The sequence below is a fragment of the Pseudopipra pipra genome, chromosome 6, assembly GCF_036250125.1.
Source record: "Pseudopipra pipra isolate bDixPip1 chromosome 6, bDixPip1.hap1, whole genome shotgun sequence".
NCBI lineage: Eukaryota > Metazoa > Chordata > Aves > Passeriformes > Pipridae > Pseudopipra > Pseudopipra pipra.
The window spans coordinates 63,382,803-63,402,302 of record NC_087554.1 but is presented as its reverse complement, the minus strand read 5'-3'; the positions used below and the strand labels follow the sequence as shown (position 1 = coordinate 63,402,302).

The 19,500-nt window shown below is 54.3% G+C and overlaps 1 protein-coding gene across 8 annotated transcripts in view; it reads right to left on the bottom strand.

Annotated features, from left to right (window-relative positions):
- The window catches only part of TRIM9 (tripartite motif containing 9), a 63,391-nt gene that overhangs the window by 12,231 nt on the left and 31,660 nt on the right, over nucleotides 1–19,500 (bottom strand). For 6 of the 8 annotated variants that reach the window (XM_064659657.1, XM_064659654.1, XM_064659652.1 and 3 more), the window contains exons 2-7: nucleotides 16,257–16,352; nucleotides 15,687–15,809; nucleotides 6,793–6,903; nucleotides 6,131–6,284; nucleotides 3,943–4,100; nucleotides 2,500–2,638 (exon numbers count right to left, since the gene is read on the bottom strand). In XM_064659657.1, coding sequence (XP_064515727.1) covers nucleotides 2,500–2,638; nucleotides 3,943–4,100; nucleotides 6,131–6,284; nucleotides 6,793–6,903; nucleotides 15,687–15,809; nucleotides 16,257–16,352 — 781 coding nt within the window. The remainder of the gene's footprint in view (nucleotides 1–2,499; nucleotides 2,639–3,942; nucleotides 4,101–6,130; nucleotides 6,285–6,792; nucleotides 6,904–15,686; nucleotides 15,810–16,256; nucleotides 16,353–19,500) is intronic. The other 2 variants (XM_064659651.1, XM_064659656.1) reach the window with 1 other exon arrangement.

The window sequence follows — 19,500 nt, the reverse complement described above, 5'->3', positions numbered from 1 at the left end:
GGTGGCACCAAGAACCAGCTTTGAAGAGTGAACTGCAATAGTTTCCTTTGGGATGAGCAGAAGATGCCCCACACCACGGGCTGGGGAGATGTTCTTGCTGTAACCTGTGCATGTGCCACCTTCCCATGGGATGGGATATTCCCATCAGTGCTGCCTGGCTCCCCTTGGCTGTTTGGCTGGGCAGGAACACAGAGCCCCAGACACAATTTTACCCTCTTCTCAACCTTGTTCTCTTCAGATTCTGAGGCCCTGCAAGGTGTCTCACATTCCCCACTCTGCCACCCATTTCACTGCTCACTGAAGGAAGAACAGACTCCAGTTCCCTTCCACAGGATCTCATGGGCCAGGACTAGAAACCAGCTTTTAAATAAAGAATTCCTCACAGCCACTTACAGCAGGACAGCCACGTTCCAAGAGATGTTCTCTTTGCATCGAGCCCGTCTCTCCTTTTGTCCCCTCTTCCCACACGAGCTCTTTGCAGGAAGCTGCAGAGCTCAGCTGAAGGGGAAAGCTAAGCCTGCTTCAGACAAAATAGCTCTTAAAAGGCCTTGATGCTGCTGTAAAAGCCAGAAATAAAAGCCCAACCTTAAGAGAGAGCTGCGACGTGCGAGCTCTATTCAACGAGTCCCTCGGATATCCGGAAGCTGCACACAGATGTAATTTATTTCTCTTTGAATCCTAAAAGCTCAGACGGCCTCTAAGAGCACAAAATGCTCCAGGCCCATTTGACTTCTCCTCCCTCTTTCTTCCGTGCTGGAACAACAAATGCAAAAGCTCATTCAAGTGAAAAGGCTGAATGCAGCAAACTTTCATCCTGGTGCTCTGGAGAGTGGAACTTCCCTCTGCTCCACAGACCAAGCACCAGCCCCAAGCACGGCCCTGCTGGGACCAGGAACAGCTGTTTTCTCCCAGATTCCTTCCTATTTTGGAGCTGAGCTTGGGCTTGACTCGGGAGTGAGAACACCTATGAGAGGAAGGCAGAGCTGGGAAGATCATAGTGGGGACCCTGCAGACTCCTGGCTGGGGATGACTTAAAGCCCAGCTGGTTTTGGTGAGGGAACTGTGTCTCAAATGGGCCTTACAAGACACAAACGTGATGACAAGCCAAAGCTCTGCTGTCTCCTGCCAAGGCTGGTGAAGCTGGGTAGTGAAGTGGGTGAGAACTGTTGACCTTCAGGCTTTGGTGGAGGTCCTGGCCACCCCAGCATGGGGCTGGACCTGGGCTGTCCCATCCCCAGGAATGCTGAGGTTTTCTGGACGCTTCCTGGCGCTCGGCTGTGCAAACTCTCACGCTGACGTGTCTCTGGCAGACGTGCCAAGGCCTTTGTGCCTGTGATCTGAGTTTCCTGCCTCTCCTCTGAGAAGGTTTGTCACAGATTTGCTCTTCACTCTTCCTCTGCAACATGTGAGTGAGTCCCATTCCTTGCTGAGCTGCCCACGCATCCAAGCCTGGCATATTTTCTTTCCAAACTGGAATGGTTATCTCCTGCAGATAAGTGCAGGCAGCAAAAGAAATGCTCAGAGTAGCCTTGCTCTGCTTTTGTCTTCTACTTTTTCAGCAGAAAACCCATTTTTCTCCTTACTCAAAGCCACCAGTGATGTTCTGTGGCAGGAAAGCTCTTGCCCTCCTTTCACCCCACGAGCTGTGTGTGCTCCCTTCTGATCCCAGCTGCCAGCCAGCTGGATGCTGCCCTGAAAGAAGTCCTCACAAGGCTTGGAAAAGAGAGATTTTAGTCTGGGAGTAAGGAAAAGGGATTCCACCAAGCGTGGAAAACTCCCAGGGAGGGGTTTTGTGCCTGGCAGTGAGGCTGTGGGGCAGCAGACATGCTAGTGGGGGCTGATCCCTTCCTCCACAGCTGCTTCCGACTCCCACCTCGGACGCAGCCCCGCCACTCTCCACCTGCATGGCAGAAATAAGCCAATTTTCCGCACTGGATTAAGGGCCTGGTGTGACAAATGTACTTAAAGCCAGGCAGGGAGACTCCTCTGCAGCCTGCAAGGGAGTGTTTAATATTCCCTCTGAGCTCCTGCTGCTGTGGGGGTGACGCAGACGATGCTGGCAGGTCTGGCTGTGCATCCCTGGGTCTGGAAGGACACCCACATGGCTCTGTGGTCCCTCTGCTCCCTGTCCTGCACTTCCAGGGGCTGAATCCTGTGGTTCCAGCCATGCACAACCCTCAGGAGCAACGCTGACAGTGTTTTGTTTTAAATGGGATTAATGAAAACATCCGAGCTTCCCTTTGTGCCACGCAACCCCAAATTTAAATACCTCTCACCGCACCTCCCCAGAGAACACCTCCTGCAAAGGAAAGGGGGTGAGACAGAAGTTTGGGCACTGTTTCAGGCTCCTGGCACCCCCTTTCCCCCGTGGTGAGCGCTGGCTTTCCCGCAGGGAATGCTCAGGTACTGGAGCACCAGCAGAGCTAAGCTGGGGTGTGCTGGAGGCTGCGTGTGAGCGGTGTCCGAGCGCTCCGGGCTGGAGCTGCTGCAATTCCTTACCCTCGGATGTCTGGAGCACCAGGGTCTTGCTGTAGGGGCTGACTCCTGACTTGTTGAAGGCCTTGACCCGGGCGCTGTAGGTGCTGTTGAAGTGCAGCCCGTCCACCGTGCACATGGTCTCCTTGCCCACGTACACCTCCTGCAAGGCAACCACCGTCAGTGCCCACACTGTGGAGTCCCAGGGCCGGGAGAACAGCTCCTGGAGGTCAGGATGCACGGGATTCAGCCCTGCTCTGCTACCTGGGGGAGACTTGTGAGCACTACATGGCTAAAGCAGAGCAGATTGAGCCTGTGATTTGTTCCCTGACACGAGTTTGGGCTGCAGCAGCAGCAGTGTGGGCAGCAGGGGAGGGGGGGGATCCTGCCCCTCTGCTCTGCTTGGGTGAGATCCACCTGGAATGCTGCACACAGCTCTGAGGCCCCCACATCAGAAGGATGTGGAGCTGCTGGAGCAAGTCCAGAGGATGTCATGGAGATGCTCCAAGGGCTGGAGCTCCTCTGCTCTGGAGCCAGGCTGGGAGAGCTGGGGGTGTTCACCTGGAGAAGGGAAGGCTCCAGGGAGACCTGAGAGCCCCTTCCAGGGCCTAAAGGGGCTCCAGGAGAGCTGGAGAGGGACTGGGGACAAGGCATGGAGGGACAGGACAAGGGAGAATGGCTTCAAACTGCCAGAGGGCAGGAATAGATGGGATATTGGGAAGGAATACTATCAGACGCAAGCACTGAGCCTTGGTCTCCCCACATCCAGCCTCCTGCTCCCTCCTCTCTCCAGATCCCACCCATGTCACCTCTCTTCCACCTGGACTGTGCTCTGGCTCCTGCCTGCCTGAGTTTTCTGTGGATGAATTCAGAGCACCATGGGCTGGTCCCTGTGCCTGCTCTGGGTGGATGTGAACACGCCAGGATAATTATCAGCGTGTCGGATCAGAGAAAAATCATATTTTAATTGTGTAATTACGGCAATTTAAAAGCCCTCGGGCCTGAAACACCTCTGTGCTTGCTGGCAGCTGGCAAAGCATGAAGTTTTCACAGCAATTAGCATACCTTGCATGAAATATTCAGCAACCTAAAAATACAGAGCTTCATAGAATCATGGAATACCAGAATGGTTTGGGTTGGAAGGGGGACCTTAAAGATCATATTTTTCCACCCCCTGCCATGGGCAGGGACACCTTCCACTAGATCAGGTTGCTCCAGCCTGGCTTTGGACACTTCCAGGGATCCAGGGGCAGCCACAGCTTCTCTGGGCAACCTGTGCCAGGGCCTCCCCACCCTCACAGCCAGGAATTCCTTCCCAATATCCCAAATGGCAGTGGGAAGCCATTCCCCTTTCCAGGGAACAGGGGACTTGCAAGAAGTACGAGGAACTCTGAGGTCACTTCATGGCAGGGAAATACTGGAGGCAGGAGCATCCCCTTCCCTCTGGGACCTGCTCCGAGCACTCACCCTGAACTGGCCGCCGTTCCCATCATCCAGCTCCAGGATGTATCCTTCCACCTGCACCGTGGACAAGGGGGGCTGCTTCCAGGACAGGGTGGCACTGTTGTTGTGGGTGCAGCACTCCTCCAGCTGCAGGATCGGCGGGGCCGGCACTGGGGAGGAAACTAAACCCAAATCAGTGGAACCCTGGCTGCTGGCACCCCACGGGGGGAGGAGGAGGAGGATGCATTTATTGGGATGCACTTATTGCCTGGCTGTGAAGGCAGCACTAGGGGTGTAACTGTGGTCTGGAGGGTGTGAGGTGGAAAGGAAGCAGAAAGGACTCCGAATTCCTCCACCTCACAGCCTGCTGAAGCTGAGGTTTCCCCAGAGCTTCTCTGGTTTATTCTTGTTTTCTAATTGATTTGGGGGAATTTTGGCAGCACAGCAATACACCTGATATAGAGAAGCCAATCCCAAACCTGGGACACTCTCCCAAAGCTCCACAGAGCCTTGAGTGGCTCTGCTTTTCCATTAAATAAATTCACTGTAACAAAAAGGAGAGGACCTGAAGCTGAGGGGCTGAGTACCCCCTATGGCTCCCATCAGCTACACAGGGGGCAGAAAGGACTCCCAGGTTTTTTTCTGCTGTGTTTGGGAATCTCCACGTGTGTCATGCAGCCCTGTCTCTGACCCCATGCTCTGGAAAGCATGGAAGGGTGACAGCATGACAGGGAAGGGAGGTGTCCACTGACACATCTCCTCTCAACAGAGCTGCTCGTCCACCATCCTCATCCTCACTGCCCAAAGTGACAAGAGCCAGGGACAAAAGAGAATCCAGACAAGATGTGGAGGAGCCATGGATGCCTGGGAGAAAAAAGATGGACTTGCTGGCAAAGGCTCAGCTTTCCCCCGCTGTGACTCCTCCACCTCCTGGGTTGGACCCTCAGGAACTGCCAGGCTACCTGTTCCTCACCCTTCATCAAGACCTCAGGTGTTGCCCTCCCTCCCCCAGTGCTGCAACACAGATTTGGGATCCAAACCCCACCTTCTGCTGGTCTAAAAAAACCAACAACTTATTTCCACGGCGAGGGTGAGCTGAGAGGAGGAGGGAGATGATGAGAGGAGGGTGGGCGGCTAAACCAGCAGCAGATTCGCTCTTATTAAATAAAAATAACCCTCTGGGCTAAATTGCAGGAAGGGAGGGCTAATGTAAAATAGCAATCCAGCCCTCCCTGGGCTTGCTACCACAAAATATCACTGACATTTCAAATTAACAGCCGGGCTAACGATGAGCAACCACGAGCAGCCACAGCCCCTCCTCACTGCTGCAAAGGCCAGCAGGGCCACGATCTGAAGATGCTCATTATCGTGACAGAGGAGCCCTGTGGTCATCAGCCTTCCTCTCCCTGACCACTGAGACACGCTGGGGTGTGCAAACAGCTCCCAAGCCAGGAATTCCAGCTGTGATGGGAGTGAAGAGCCAGGACAGACCCGCAGCTGGTGGCCCTTTCCCCATGCAACTCATCCGCACCAGCTGAAGGTACAGCCCATGTTCAACGTCCTCCTGAGCTTTCCTGTGTGTCCACACCCCTTTTTGCACCTTTCTCAGCTTCCCTGGGCTTGCTAAATCCCAAATTGCTCACAGGTTGCAGCAGCTCTTGGTGGTACAGGAGAGTGAGCACAGAGGGAATGGAGAACGGGGAGGAAATTTAAACCAAAAGGAAGGTCCAAACCTACAGCGAGGAGAGGGGAGGAAAAGGAGTCCCCAAGCTGAGTGATGTGGCTGTGTGTGCTTGGAGGGACATCTGGTCCATGCCAGATGCTGCTCAGCACTGAGTGAGTGTGGGTATGTGAGCAGAGCTTTGGGAACAGCTTTGTGCTGTTCCCAGGATACACGTCCCGACCTGCAGAGCACTTTCTATTGCACTTTTTAATGCATTAATAACTTTCTAATGCACTGGGACTGCTTTTCCAGGCAAAGCCAAGTTCCAGGCACTCTAGTTTGGCAGACAGGTGCCCAGGGATCTGAGACAGGGAGGCAGATGGTTGGCCCAGGGGTGGAAAACACACAGGAACGGGCATAACTGTGGGTCTGGGGTGCCCACTCTTGCTGGGAGAAGGTGAGAAACTCTCCTCTCCTGCCCCTTCCCTGTGAGGAGCTGCATGGAATGGGAAGACATGGGCTTCTGAAAGGCATTGGAAATATCCTTACCTTTCATCTGGACAAAGTCCAGCTGGTGGATGGATTGGAGCAGAGGGGCGTTGTCGAGGTTCAGGTCAAAGTCCGTGGTCATGCGGGGGGTGAGTGTCCCCTTTCCCCACTGGTCCTCGGTCAGGTGCACTCTCCTGATGAGAGCATCGGAGATCTGGGGACAAGGAACACCCTCAGCCACCATGGATCACTGGGATGTGTGCTGTGCCATGCCCCTGCCCTGCTCTCCTCCCTCCCTCTGCCTCCCAAAGGCTGGGATGTCACACGTGGTTTCCAGCATCGCCCTTCCCTGCAGGCTCAGTTGGCAGAGGGAACCCAGGGGCTCTGGGGATTATTTAAAGGCAGGGTCTGGTACCAAAGGGACCAGCCCAGGAATGAGCAGTGGGATGCAGTTCCCAAGGGCTGTTATGCTGGTCTCCCAATGGAGAGCCACGAGGCAGCACGTTCTGATCCCTGCTCCAGAGAGACACCACCCACCACCTCCCGCTAAATCCCAAATTTATCCCCAAACCTTCTGTTCCTCCAGTCAGGGTAAGAAACGTCCCTGCCCTGTTCCTGCTGCGAACCTGGAGGTGATGAGAGGCTGGTCCTTGATTTTATGGCTGGAAAATCCGGGACACCCTCTTACCCTCGGCCCTGCAGCACCTTTCCCGCTCACCCACCTGCAGGAACCCGCTGGGATCGTTCTCCTTGATGACCTCCAGGCAATATTCCATCAGGCCCGTGGTCTGGCGCAGCTTCACCGTGCAGTGGGAGATCTGGTCCCGCACCACCTGAGAGGGGACAAGGAGAGAAGGGGGGGCTCAGCTCTCCTTGGGGTTTTGGGAGACGGGGAGCCAAAGGGCTTTGGTGCTGTGTGGGCACAGGGATGTGAAGGGAGACAGAGACTCAGGAGAACAGAAAAAGGCAGAACTGGCCAAGACTCTGAATTCCAGATCTTTGAAAACCTGGTGAACAGCAACAGAAAATCCCGGAATGGTTTGGGTTGGAAGGGACCTTAAGGACCATCTTGTCCACCCCCCTGCCTGGGCAGGGACACCTTCCACTCTCCCAGGTTGCTCCAAGCCCCATCCAACCTGGCCTTGGACACTTCCAGGGATGGGGAGTCCACAATCTCTCTGGGCAGCCTGTTCCAACAAGCCTTGTTTAGCTCAAAATTAGTAACCCATGTGACTATTCAAAGCAGTAGGACAGTTCCACGCCCTGTCTTTAATTAAGACAGCTTCCAAACGATAGCTTATGAGATTCCTGCAAAGAAAATGCCCACTTCCACAGACACACAGGTGCCCTATCCATCCTTGGCACAGAGCTGGGTTGTGGGGTTGGCTCTGTACCCAACAGTACCTGGATAAGGACCCTGGTAATTTGGTATTTCCAAGAGGAATGAACACACCACCTCCCCCAGCTGCAGCTCTAAGGATCTGTCTGAGATGCCCATCAGCTGAGATGGACCATGCTGCAGAACTGCCTCATTTTCTCCACCTCAGAGGCAGAGAAGTGCCAGGGAGAGGAGATGAATAAATCCTGCTAGCCTTTGGCTGGGCTCTCTACGGCACACGGAGCTCTGCCTGGGGTTGCCCAGGTTGCACACTAAGGCACATCTTCTTGCAGCCACGGCTGGTTCCCCAAGGGATCACATTCCAGCATCCCAGCAGAGGAGCATGAGTGTGTTTAGTGGTGCCTGAGGGCTCTGCTGATGCTCCCAGAAGCACAGCAGGCAGGAAAGGGTTCAGGCTGGATACCACAAGGGTGTATTTGAAGGTTGGCTGGTCCTTCATGTTGAATCCCACACTCGGTGTCAGGAGCATTTCTGCCACTGGAGACTGGCAGAGCAGCTCAGGAAGAGAAATTTGATGCTCAGAGGGACATGCTCATGACAGATAATTCCTTTTTTTTTCCCCTGAAAGAGCTTTAAAGCTGTGTAAAGTTCTCCACTGGCATTGAACAAAGCTGTGCAGCTCAATGGAGCACAGATATTCGGGGTGTCACAGGGAAGGCGAGCTTTGCATCAGCATCTGCAGCTGGGAAAAGCTGCAGTGACCAGGGATGAAGAGAGCACAGTGCCCATGTGCCCACAGCTCCACAGGCACAGGAGCAGCTCCTCCTGTGAGCATCCCTACAGCATCCCTGTCTGAGGGATGGGGAGGTGGAATGAAGCACGTGTCAGCCTCCTGCAGTGAATGAACCTGGGCTTTGAGGGGGGAGACAACACCTGCAGGCCAATCAATCCCATCACGTGTTGTTTAATTACAATTTAATCACCTCTGCTCAATCACTGAGCAGGAAGAAAAGAATTACCAGCCTTGCAACTTAAGAATCACAGAATCATTCAGGCTGGAAAAACCCTCTGAGATCGAGTCCAACCATTCCCCCAGCACTGCCAGGGCCACCACTGACCCATGTCCCCAAGTGCCACATATCCACAGGGCTTTGAAATCCTTCCAGGGATGGGGACTCCACCACTGCCATGGGCTGGACAACCCCTTCCATGAAGAAATTTCCCCTAATATCCAACCTAAACCTCCCCTGGTGCAGTCTGAAGCTGTTTCCTCTCGTCCTGTCGCTTCTACCTGGGGAGACTTGAGACAACACATCTTCTCCTGTGAAATGCCACGAAACAGTCTCTGAGATGGTTCCAGATTTTTAGGGAGTAGCCACTCCTTGCTGCTTGCAGCAGCCTGGTGTAGCCAGGCTGTGGCAGAGGGAGGCTGGAGCAAGCCCAGGCTATAGGGAGGGTGCAGGCTGGACAAGGCAGCAGAGGGAGCTCCCATATTGCTCCTCTGGACCAAGGGGACGTGTGGGGGTTTGTGGAGATGCTGGATCGCTCTGAGATGGAGCACACACTGCTTCTGGCATCAAATGCTGTCAGCAGAGGGAAGAGTTCATTCAATGCCAGTTCCTAACACTTGAGTGCACTGGAATGGCTCTGCTGTGGCAATTCCTAGAATCCCAGAATGGTTTGGGTTGGAAGGGACATTAAAGCCTGTCTCGTTCCACCCCCTGCCATGGGCAGGGACACCTTCCACTAGACCAGGTTGCTCCAAGCCCCGTCCAACCTGGCCTTGGACACTTCCAGGGATCCAGGGGCAGCCACAGCTTCTCTGGGCAACCTGTGCCAGGGCCTCTCCACTTTCACAGACAAGAATTCCTTCCCTGCCCTCTGGCGGTGGGAAGTCATTTCCCCTTGTCCTCTGCCTCCAGGCCCCTTGTCAAAGGCCTTCTCCAGGTCTCTTGGAGCCCCTTAGGTCCTGTAAGGACGAAGCAGAGCCAACAGGTGCTCCTGGAGATCTGACTCCCACACTGACCTTCTGGAAAGCGTGGGCAAGCCCTTGGATTTGCTTTCTCAGTGGGGACGCTCAGTCCTTCAGGACGGGATCCAGAAGGTGCAGTGGGGGTGCAAAGCAGCCCTTTGCCTTCTTTTGATCTCTCCTGCTCCTAGAGAGGGGCAGCCCTTGGCAGGGCTGTTGGCTGTGTGGATGTTGGGTCCCTGAGCTGCAGACCACGGTGTAACAACTGAGTGTGAGGTAAGACCAGCCTGTGGGGTCCAACCTCACTGTCAGAGCATATCCTGACTGGACTGATGAGCCAGAGCAAGGTTTGTCATCCCCTGCCTGCTGGGCTGCAGATGGGCACAGTGAAGATCCCACCCAGAATGCCCAGAAAAGCCACCTCCTTCCTTCATGCAAGACCCCCCCCTCTGGAGGAAATGCACGTGCCACCGGGAAGACAGCAAAGATGGGATTGGTGAAACAATCTCCTTATGTTCTTTGTGGCTTAAATCTCTGTCTGGTTTGCCTGGGATAATGAATTTGTGAGCCTCTCCCTGCCAGGGTCGATATTTTCCAAGTATTACCAGCAGAATTGCCATCTGCTCCCTCCAGCCAGGCAGGAGCCTCCAAGAAACAGCATTTGCTTGGTGAAGACATAAGGAAAAGCTTTTTTTTTTCCATAAAGGTGGTAAAAAACCAGGAGAGAGAGGCTGTGGAGCCTCCAGCCTTGGAAACACTCAAAATCCAAGGAGAAGCAGCCCAGGGCAGCCTGGCTGAGGTGCACCCAAAGCTGTGGCTGCAGCTCTGTCCCAGCCCACACCTTTAGCCCTTCCATAACTCTGTGATCCCTCAGGGATCCAGCACAATCCACCTGGAGAACCAGAGCATGAAACAGCAGTTTGGTTGCAGCATCTCCACAGCAGGAAAACCAAGAGTGGAAATCCATGTTCCCTTCATCAGAACCAAACTGTTTTCAAGGAAAGGAGAGGGATCTTTGGTTGGGATCTAGTGGGGCTTCGTGGCTTTACAGCTTGCAAGAGAAACTGGACACAGACAGGAAGAGAGAGACTCCATTAATCACTGTGATTAGTAAAATTAAAGGTTTGAGAAATAAGACAAATATCTCCCACACCTTTGAAGGCCTGGTCTAAACCCAGCGGGGCCAGTGAAGCTGAAAAGTTTTCCAAATGGCCTCAAGCATCCTGTGGTCCTCCTCCTGCATGAGGGGTGTCCACTCCCTGGGAGCTCCCTGTTACCCCAGTAATGAAGAGTATGTTGATGAAGAGGGCTGGAAGTGAAATCTGGAAGTTCCTCAGGCCTTGGACTCATGCAAGAGGCTGTGCTGGGCTGAGGGGCAGCCTCAGGAGACCTTGAAGGGCTTGTGGTATCCACCAGATTGCCAGGAAAACCTGGCACATCTCCATGGTTTTTGAACTCTTCCAGGGATGGTGACTCCACACTGCCCTGGGGTAGCACGTTCTAGGACTGGACAACCTCTTCCATGAAGAAATTTTCCCTGATATCCAATTTATCTCCCCTGGTGCACCTTGAGGCCATTTCCTCCTGTTATCTGGGAGGAGAGATTGACCCCCCACTTGGCTCCAACCTCCTCCCAGGTGGTTGTAGGGAGCCTGGCTCAGCTGCTGAGGAGATTTGGGAAGCTCCATACATTCTCTTTGGGGTCATTTCTACCAAATACTTTTTTTTTCCCCCTTTAGGTGCCAAATGAGGCAACAGCCAGAACCTGGCTGCTAATTACAGCCCATAAAAAGGATTTTTGTGTGCACTCACAGCAGTTCACTACGACCTTAAAATAGGACATTTATTTCAAGAGCTTTTCTTCCCTGTAAGGTGACATTAACTATAATTTACATTTTAATACAGCTCCTAGAAGGCAATAACACCAGCACTCATTCCCACTCAAATGTCTCCCTCGCCTTCCTCCTCTTTTTAGTGCTTGGGTAGATAACAGGCTTTCAAGGCACTCAACATTCCCAGCGCCTGGGATGAGTCCTGCTGGGAATGTCACAGGGAGGACAGGGAGTCTCCTCACCCTGGGCACACCATGGGTAGGGACAGGGCCTGCAGGGCCATGGGGGTGAGGGGTGGTGTTACAGGTGCTGCTGTGGAAAAATCCCAGCTGGAAAACCCATCAGGACAGACCCTGAATCCCACAGCCACACGTCCTCTAAGCAGAGCTTTTCCAGGTGGATGTTTCCATGGTGACTTGCTGCTGGGAGAGGAGGCTCAGGCTGGAGCTGGGAAAGGCAGAGCTGCTGCGTTGCCACCACCAGTGACCTAATCCAACAGGGGACACCGAGATCCCTTGGAAAACCCTGACTGGAACCCCTAAAGAAGGGTCATGGGCCAGCATTTCATCTCTGGAGATCCAGTGCTATGGACAGGAGCCCCTGGTGAGTGTTTCCCAGGTATTTAGCTCTCCTGGGAAATGTGACAACTCCTGTTGGCCTGCATGGGCTCTGCAGCCAAAGCAATGGGATGAAATCATGGAGCAAAGGCATCCTGTGGCCTGAAGGCCAGAAAAAGACTGGCATGGTCCACCACGCTGCTGAGAGCTTAAGGAGGTGCCCGCAGAGCTCAGTCCTTGTGTGCTGTGGGCTGAGATTTTTTCCTGGGACAACAGCACAGGGAAGCCTTTGTGTCCCCTGCACAAACCTGCCTAAGCTGTAAAGGCATCATCCCTTGGGGAAAAGCACACTGTTCCTTTGAAAACCAGGGCCAGCTATGAGGAGGACAGACGAGGAGCTGTGTCCCAGAGTGGAGCAGGCACCTGGCCCCAGTGCTCCTCCAGATGTCACTTTTTAAAGCCCTGGTTCTCAATCCCGAATCCAAGTGTAGCGGTGGGTTGGAGACAGGCAGGGAAATGTCCCTTCCAAGTTCATGTCCTCACAGACCTCTCTGGAGTAATTAGTGCTGGCCCACAGGCAAGCCTGGACTGGTGCCTGGCTCCATGGAATATGTGTCAGGACAAAGTAGGTCAGTCCCAAAGCCAAGCCGACCCCAACTCCGGGCGCCGCAGGAACGGGAACTTGGGCTCAGCGGGGAGAGGCACCAGTGGCCCTGTGCCAATGGGCAGGCTCTGCCCCCCCCCAGGCCTCTCCTCCTCCCTCACACGGTGCCACACCATGCCAGGATGGCCAACGTCCCACTGGGAAGGAGCAGCAGCCCATGGAGACGCCGGCTGCAGCCAGGACACTGCGGCTCCACGCCGGCTGCTGGAGCAACTCCTTTGGATCTGAAGGGGCTTTGGGGTGGCACAGCCAAGTCTCACTGGTCACTCCATCTGCTCATCTCCTCAGCTGACGTGCACTGGGGACAGGGCAGCGGCAAATGGACACACATGCCAGGCTCAGATGCTCTGGGCTGGTCTCTTATGGGAAGGGGTGAAGCTCTCAGCACAAATCAGTGGCCAAAATTGCCCTGTGCTGATGTGAACACGACCTAGGACAAGCCCCAGGGTCCTGCAGGAGGACCCACCATGGGTTATAATTCCACATAAAGCAGGAAGAGACGGCACCGAGCACCATATGCTGCTGCAGGTGGGGCAGGTGGAGGTGGGGAGGTGGCCCCTCTGCTGCAGGGTTAAGCCTGCTCACAGTCCTCCCTGACACACTGGAAGCATTCCTGCTCCATCTGCAACACTTATGGAATCAAAGAATACCCTGAGTTGGAAGGGACTCACAAGGATCATCCAGTCCAACTCCTGGCCCTGCCCAGGACACCCCAACAATCCCACCCTGCCCCTGGGAGGATTGTCCAAACCCTCCTGGAGCTCTGGCAGCCTTGGGGCCGTGCCCACTGCCCTGGGGAGCCTGTTCAGTGCCTGACAATCCTCTTGAGTGAAAAACCTGTTCCTGAGATACAACCTAAACCTCCCCTGATTCAGTTTCATGTTGTTTCCTTTAATCAGGAGAACTTCCAGTGCTCCAGAGCCTCTGAGCAAGAGCTGGGGGCTTTGTTATCCCCCTCAGCCTTGGGCAGCTGGGGGGGATGTCCCGTTGGGAAGCAGCTGCTCCAGGCACAATGCTGCTCCCCTTTCATGTCTCCCTGGATCCCCTGACCCTTGGAGTGAGGCCAGCCCAGCCTGTGTCCAGCTGGAGCTGCAGGTGCTGCCTTTGTCCAGGGGATTCCTTGGAGGGGGCAAAGGGGATTGTGGTGATGACCTGGGCAGCCCCTTCCCCAGAGGGAAACACAAAGGTACCCACACGACTAAGACTCTCCTGCACCCCCTGTCCCATCTGCAGCCTGTGAGAGCAGGCAAGACCCTCTCCATCCCTGTCCCCAGGCCAGAGGGGAAGGATGTGTGTTTACCAGGGATGTGTGTCCCAGCCTGATGATTCTGGAGCCACAGGAGGCCAATTTCAGTGTGCAATCTCACCTGGCATCAGGTGGGTCAGGGCTACAAGACTCCCCCCTCCCCTACAAGCCTAAAAACACAGCAGCACCACTGTGTTTATCACTCACCCCCTCCCATCCCTGCAAGGACTAAAAGGGAAAATCAAATAATTTAAGGTTAAAAATCTGCCCAACAATCCATGGGCTGCAGAGCAGAGGAAGCAGCTTCGGGATTTTAAACACCAGCTGCTGGGGTGCTACTGGTAACTTAGGAAAAAAATTCTTCCCTGTGAGGGTGGTGAGGCCCTGGCACAGGTTGCCCAGAGAAGCTGTGGCTGCTCCTGGATCCCTGGAAGTGTTCCAGGTCAGGTTGGATGGGGCTTGGAGCAACCTGGGCTGGTGGAAGGTGTCCCTGCCCATGGCAAGGGGGGTGGAAAAAGATGATCTTTAAGGTTGTCTCCAACCCAAACCACTCCATGATTCTAACTGGATGGAGGCTCATGTACCACATCTGTCAGAGCACACAGAGCCCTTCCTGCCCTTCCTGCAGCACGTGGGGAGCTCCAAGAGCTCCATCCTTCACGGAGGGAGGCTCGAGGGCTGATCTAAAGGCCCAGTCTGACATCCAGGGGCTGTTCCTTCTTTTAAGGCCCAGACCTGGCTGATGACAAATCCCAGCCGACAAGGAGGGTGGGTGGGGGTGGGCTGGAGGTGGGAGCAAGCAGTGGGATGCAGATCCCTTCCTTCCTCTGGCCAAAAAGTGAAAGGCCCCCGCGGGTTGTGCTGAGCAGGGAAATTGCTTTGTGCTGCCCGGCTTTGTGAGAGTTTAATTAACCATGCCCTGAAGGGGATGAGGGAAAGGGAGCCCACCAGGCAGTGGGGGTCCCCTCTGTGCCATGGCTGCTTGGGGTTGTGCTTTGTTGGTGGGCACTGAGCACTGACGGTGGGCTCGGTCCCACAAAGCTCCTTTTGTCCGTCTCCCCGTGGAAGTGCCCTCGTGCTGCCCATCATTGGCAGGCACGTAGGGCTGGTGGTCTTCTCCCTCATTTTAGGCAGGTCCAGGAATCCCTCTGGGAGCCTCCTGGGTGGCCAAAAGCAAGGCTTGGGGTGTGTGTACAAGTGGAGCCAGAGAAGAGACACAGAAATTTCTACACAGAACACTGAAATGACCTCAGAGGAGGGATCCTGGAATCACAAATGTTGGTCCAGCTGAAACCCCATCACTGATGACCAGGGTGCAACTACCTTGTCCAACAGATACTGGGCATGGCTACACCTGTTCCACTGCCCCCAGGTGAGACTGGGCCCTTTGCTTCCCTTCTCAGCCCCAAATCAGCTGGGAAGACGTGGTGTGGTGACTGCAGGAACGACACAAACCACGGGCCCATTTTCACAGCTCATGCTGAGAGTTGCATCTCTGCTCCCCCAAAACCATCAATCTCACTGCAGTCACCACCCTGAGGCCACGAGGTGCTCACCAAGCACATAAAACAGAGTAAATCCTGCTCCTGCCTGGTGACAAAAGCGGCATCTCACGACACCAAGTGCCCCAGAACTTCAGCTGAAGCCAGCAGAAGTTACAGACACTCAGCATCCTGCAGGATCATTCCAGGCGCTTGGAAGCAACATGGGACATGAACAAGGTCATTTTCCAGCCTGTGGATGCTGTACATATGGCTCTGCTGACCTAATGACTAGTCACTGGCCCAGTGATGGAACAATTCAGTGGGAACCACCTGGAGGAAGCAGCACTTTGCTGAGGGACACGCTGGGAGTGGGCTGGGCATCTGCAGCAAGATGGAATTCAGCTCATGTGAAAAGAAGAGTGGCTTCCCAGTGACCTCCCTGCTCCTCCCCAACAAACAGCATCCTAGTCCTCATTCCCATCTGCTGCCAGCCCTGCAAGAAGCTCTCTGACCACCTGAGCTCACCTTCAGCTTGTGCTCGTGCTCCTTGTTGACCCGGGACAGCAGCTGGGCTTTCCTTCTGTTGAGGGCGTCGATGAGGGCGTCACACTGGGCCACCAGGCAGGCCTCGAACTCCACACTGTTCTCCTGCAGGGCAGAGGGACAGTCACAGCCCGGGAACGCCCCCAGTTCAGCTGGGAAACCGGATTTTCCTTGTTAATGATGCCACACGGACCATTTTTGCACGTGCAGCTACACCACTGCAACTCAGCAATCCACAGTGGGATGCTTATGCCCTTGGGTCATGGAAAATGTGCTGGTGGCAGGTGAGGAACAGGTTTGGTCCATCCTGCCACATCCTTGGATCTACCTATGGCAGATATGGGAATGGCTGGGCTCTCTGATGCTCCTCTCAAGACCGGCAGCCTTGGGAAGACAGTTTTGGGGATGGCTCAGGGGGGTCATACAAAAAGTCAAGTGTGGGGCCCTTTGGGAGAACACCCACCAAACCAAGCTGGGGGATGGGACAGAGGATGGCAGAGAGCAGCTCATCCTGGTGGGAAGGGGCTGTTCCTCAGCCAGGAGACACCGTACCTGGATTTGCTGCACCATGTTCCGGAGCTGGACCAGGAACTCTTTTGCTTCCTTGGCTCTGTCTGACAAACCGTTCAAGGCCTGGGAAAGCTGGCTCTGCAGGGGGAAGAAAAAGCAAGGTCATTTCCATGTCCAGGACTCATCCATCACCCTGGATGAGTGGGAGGTTTGGGCTGGGAATGGGCTGCAGCCCAGCACTGCCTTCAGCATCCCACTGAGGTGTCCATCTGCCTCTGCTGCCCCGAGTGTAAGGACAGGAAAAGGAGGAGTAGCCATCATCATGGATACCCTGGCTTTGGGAAGCAGATATTCAGTGTCCACCTCTTCCATAGGCTTCCCTGGGTGATCAGGGACAAGCCACATCCATCCATCCTGGCTCTCAAAGTGAGCCAGCCGCTCCCTCCCCTGGATCTGTGCTCTCCAGGGAGCCAGACACCAAAAAATCCTGTAGGATCTGCCCCATGTCTGCTGAGGATGATCAGCAGAAGGGCACAGGCCAGGCCACCCAAATCAGACTGAAAATCTCCCAGAAGTGAAGGTAAAGCAGGGTCCTCCACTGTCAAGCAAAATCCTGAGTGCTCCTTCTTCCTCTGGATACAGGGGTGGGAGTGCACCCACCCAGCCTGGGCTGAGCAGAAGAGCATGGTAATAATAATCATCATCATGTTAATCAAATGCCTTTTCATTTTCGTGGCATTTTCTGAACATTAACTCAGGAATCTTCCCCCTTTGCCAGCAGGGGTTATTATCTCAAGAGCCCAGCAAATCACCCGCACAATTCACCTCTGGGAGAGATTTTGCCTCTTTTATGGGCTGCAAATTGCCTGCAAACACCCCGTGGAGTTTGAGGGGTGAGCTTTCTTTGTGGTAGACACAGAAGGGAGCACAGAAGGTGCCTGATGTCCCCAAATCCCTAAAAAAACCCCTAATGGACCGTCCCTCTTGTGATCGGGATGTTGGCATGGGGCTGGCATGGGCTGGCACCTGTGTGGTGGTGCTGTTGGTGATGCTGTGCTTCCCTGGATGGCAGCCTGGGAGAGGGAGGAGGTGGGATGGGAGAGAAGGACTGTGGTGTCTGCTGAGGTGGTGCTGGGCTGAAATCAAGAACAAAAAGCAGAATTGCTATTGAAGAGAGGCTGTAGCAAACGAATGGCAACCATTTAATGGCCCAGAAAATGACCTCACTGCTGCTTCCCCAGGAGATGTTAATCCAACCCAAGTGACTCCTGCATTTCCTTTGTAATTTATCGTGCCCGAGTCGTTAGGATGTGGAGCTAATCAGCGAATGCATCTCTAATAAAAATGGGATTGCTAAGCCAGCTCAGCAGGTCTCCCCATCCCTCCTCCCTCCTCCTCCAGCTGGAGGAGAGCCGAGGTCAGAGCCTGAATCCACAGGGACAACCCAGCCCTGCCCCTGCAAATCCCCCATCACCCTCCACAGCCCGTGCACGGCTCCAGCCCTCCTGGATTTAGGGAGATGCCTCAAGCCCAGCTCAGCAAAGGTGTTTTGCTGAGAGCTGCAGGGCCCTGGTCTCCAATAACACACACAATTAATGGAAAAAAATCAGCAGGGGTCGGTTATGTTTACAAGCTCCTCATTAAAACTGCAGCATGTTGGGCTTTGGGTTTTTTTTTTCCCCTTTTAAGTCTTTAGAAGGCTTTTTTTTTAATCCATTAACATACATTTCAGAAAGGGGATCTTTATATCAACATAATTCTTTGAGGCTTTCCTGACGGGAAAGCTTTTTAAATGTGGTCTTAAAACTTAATAAGAGCTCTGGGATGTCAGTGGGCATTGCCCATGGGCAGCTCCTTCATCCTGGGCACACCCAGACTCAGAGCACAATGCACATGGCACAGCTGGAAGGGACCCACGAGGATCATCCAGTCCAACCCTTGGCCCTGCTCAGGACATCCCAACAATCCCACCCTGTCCCTGAGAGCACTGTCCAAATATTCCTGGAGCTCTGGCAGCCCTGGGGAGCCTGTTCAGTGCCCAGCCACCCCCTGGGGGAAGAACCTTTTCCTAATTTCCAATTAGATGATCCACTGGACTCACCCCTCTGACGCCCACCAGTGCTTCCAGGAGCAGGCACTGCATCACTGCCCCTGGACCATGTACCACACAACTGGGATCTGGCAAACCTTCTCGGGATGAATTTTGCCTCCACCTAATCTGACCTATTTGTGATGTGCACCGGCCAGTTCCTGTGGATGGGTGGCCACAGGCTCCCCACTGGAGCTCTACAGAGTGGCTTTTCATCAGCATGTTCTGACACCCAGGATGGGTTCCCATCATTCCAAGCCTCTCCCGGAGCAGAGACACGTTCCTGGACACATCCCCTTTGAAAGAAACACCTGCCCAGCCCTCCTGCTGTATCCCTGCTGCTCATGGCAAGACTCACCCTGACTAGCCCATTAACCAGGGCTAATTAATGCCATGTGCCAACAGAGCACGTATGGGAATGTGCATGGATTCATGGATTCATTCAGGGCAGTGACAATGTGATTAATAACCACCGTGTGCCACAGGAAGACAAAGTCCTTCTGGCTGCTGTTATCATGTTAATAAAGTCAGAGGCTCTGGGGAGGAATTAATTCCACAGGTACCTTCTGTGACCCCTGGAGCAAACCCAGGCTTTAGTGCTGTCACCCCAGAGAAGGATTTAATCACCAGATTCACAGGTTTCCCCCAAGTGTGTGACCTACACGGAGGGAGCAGAAAGGGGAGACTCAAGAGGAGTCACAGAATCCCAGAATGGTTTGGGTTGGAAGGGACAATAAAGCCCATCTCATTCCAACCCCTGCCATGGGCAGGGACACCTTCCACTACCTCAGGTTGCTCCAACCTGGCCTTGGACACTTCCAGGGATGGGGCAACCTGTGCCAGGGCCTCCCCACCCTCACAGCCAACAATTCCTTCCCAATATCCCATCTAACCCTGCCTTCTGTCAGTCTGAAGCCATTCCTCCTTGTCCTGTCACTCCAGGCCCTTGTCCAAAGTCCCTCTCCAGCTCTCTTGGAGCCCCTTTAGACACTGGAGCCCTCCACATGGGACCAGGGGGTCTGAAGGACCTCGAGCCTTCTCTCCTCCTTTGCCAGATCACAGGAAAGAAGAGCTGCTGATATTTCTGGCACATGCTGGAAGGATTTCCCCTCCCTGCAAAAAGCCAGATCGTTGCACTTTGCATCTCCACGTGAAAGCAAAAAGCTTTGGGGCTTTCTGGGGTCAGGAACCCCGCTC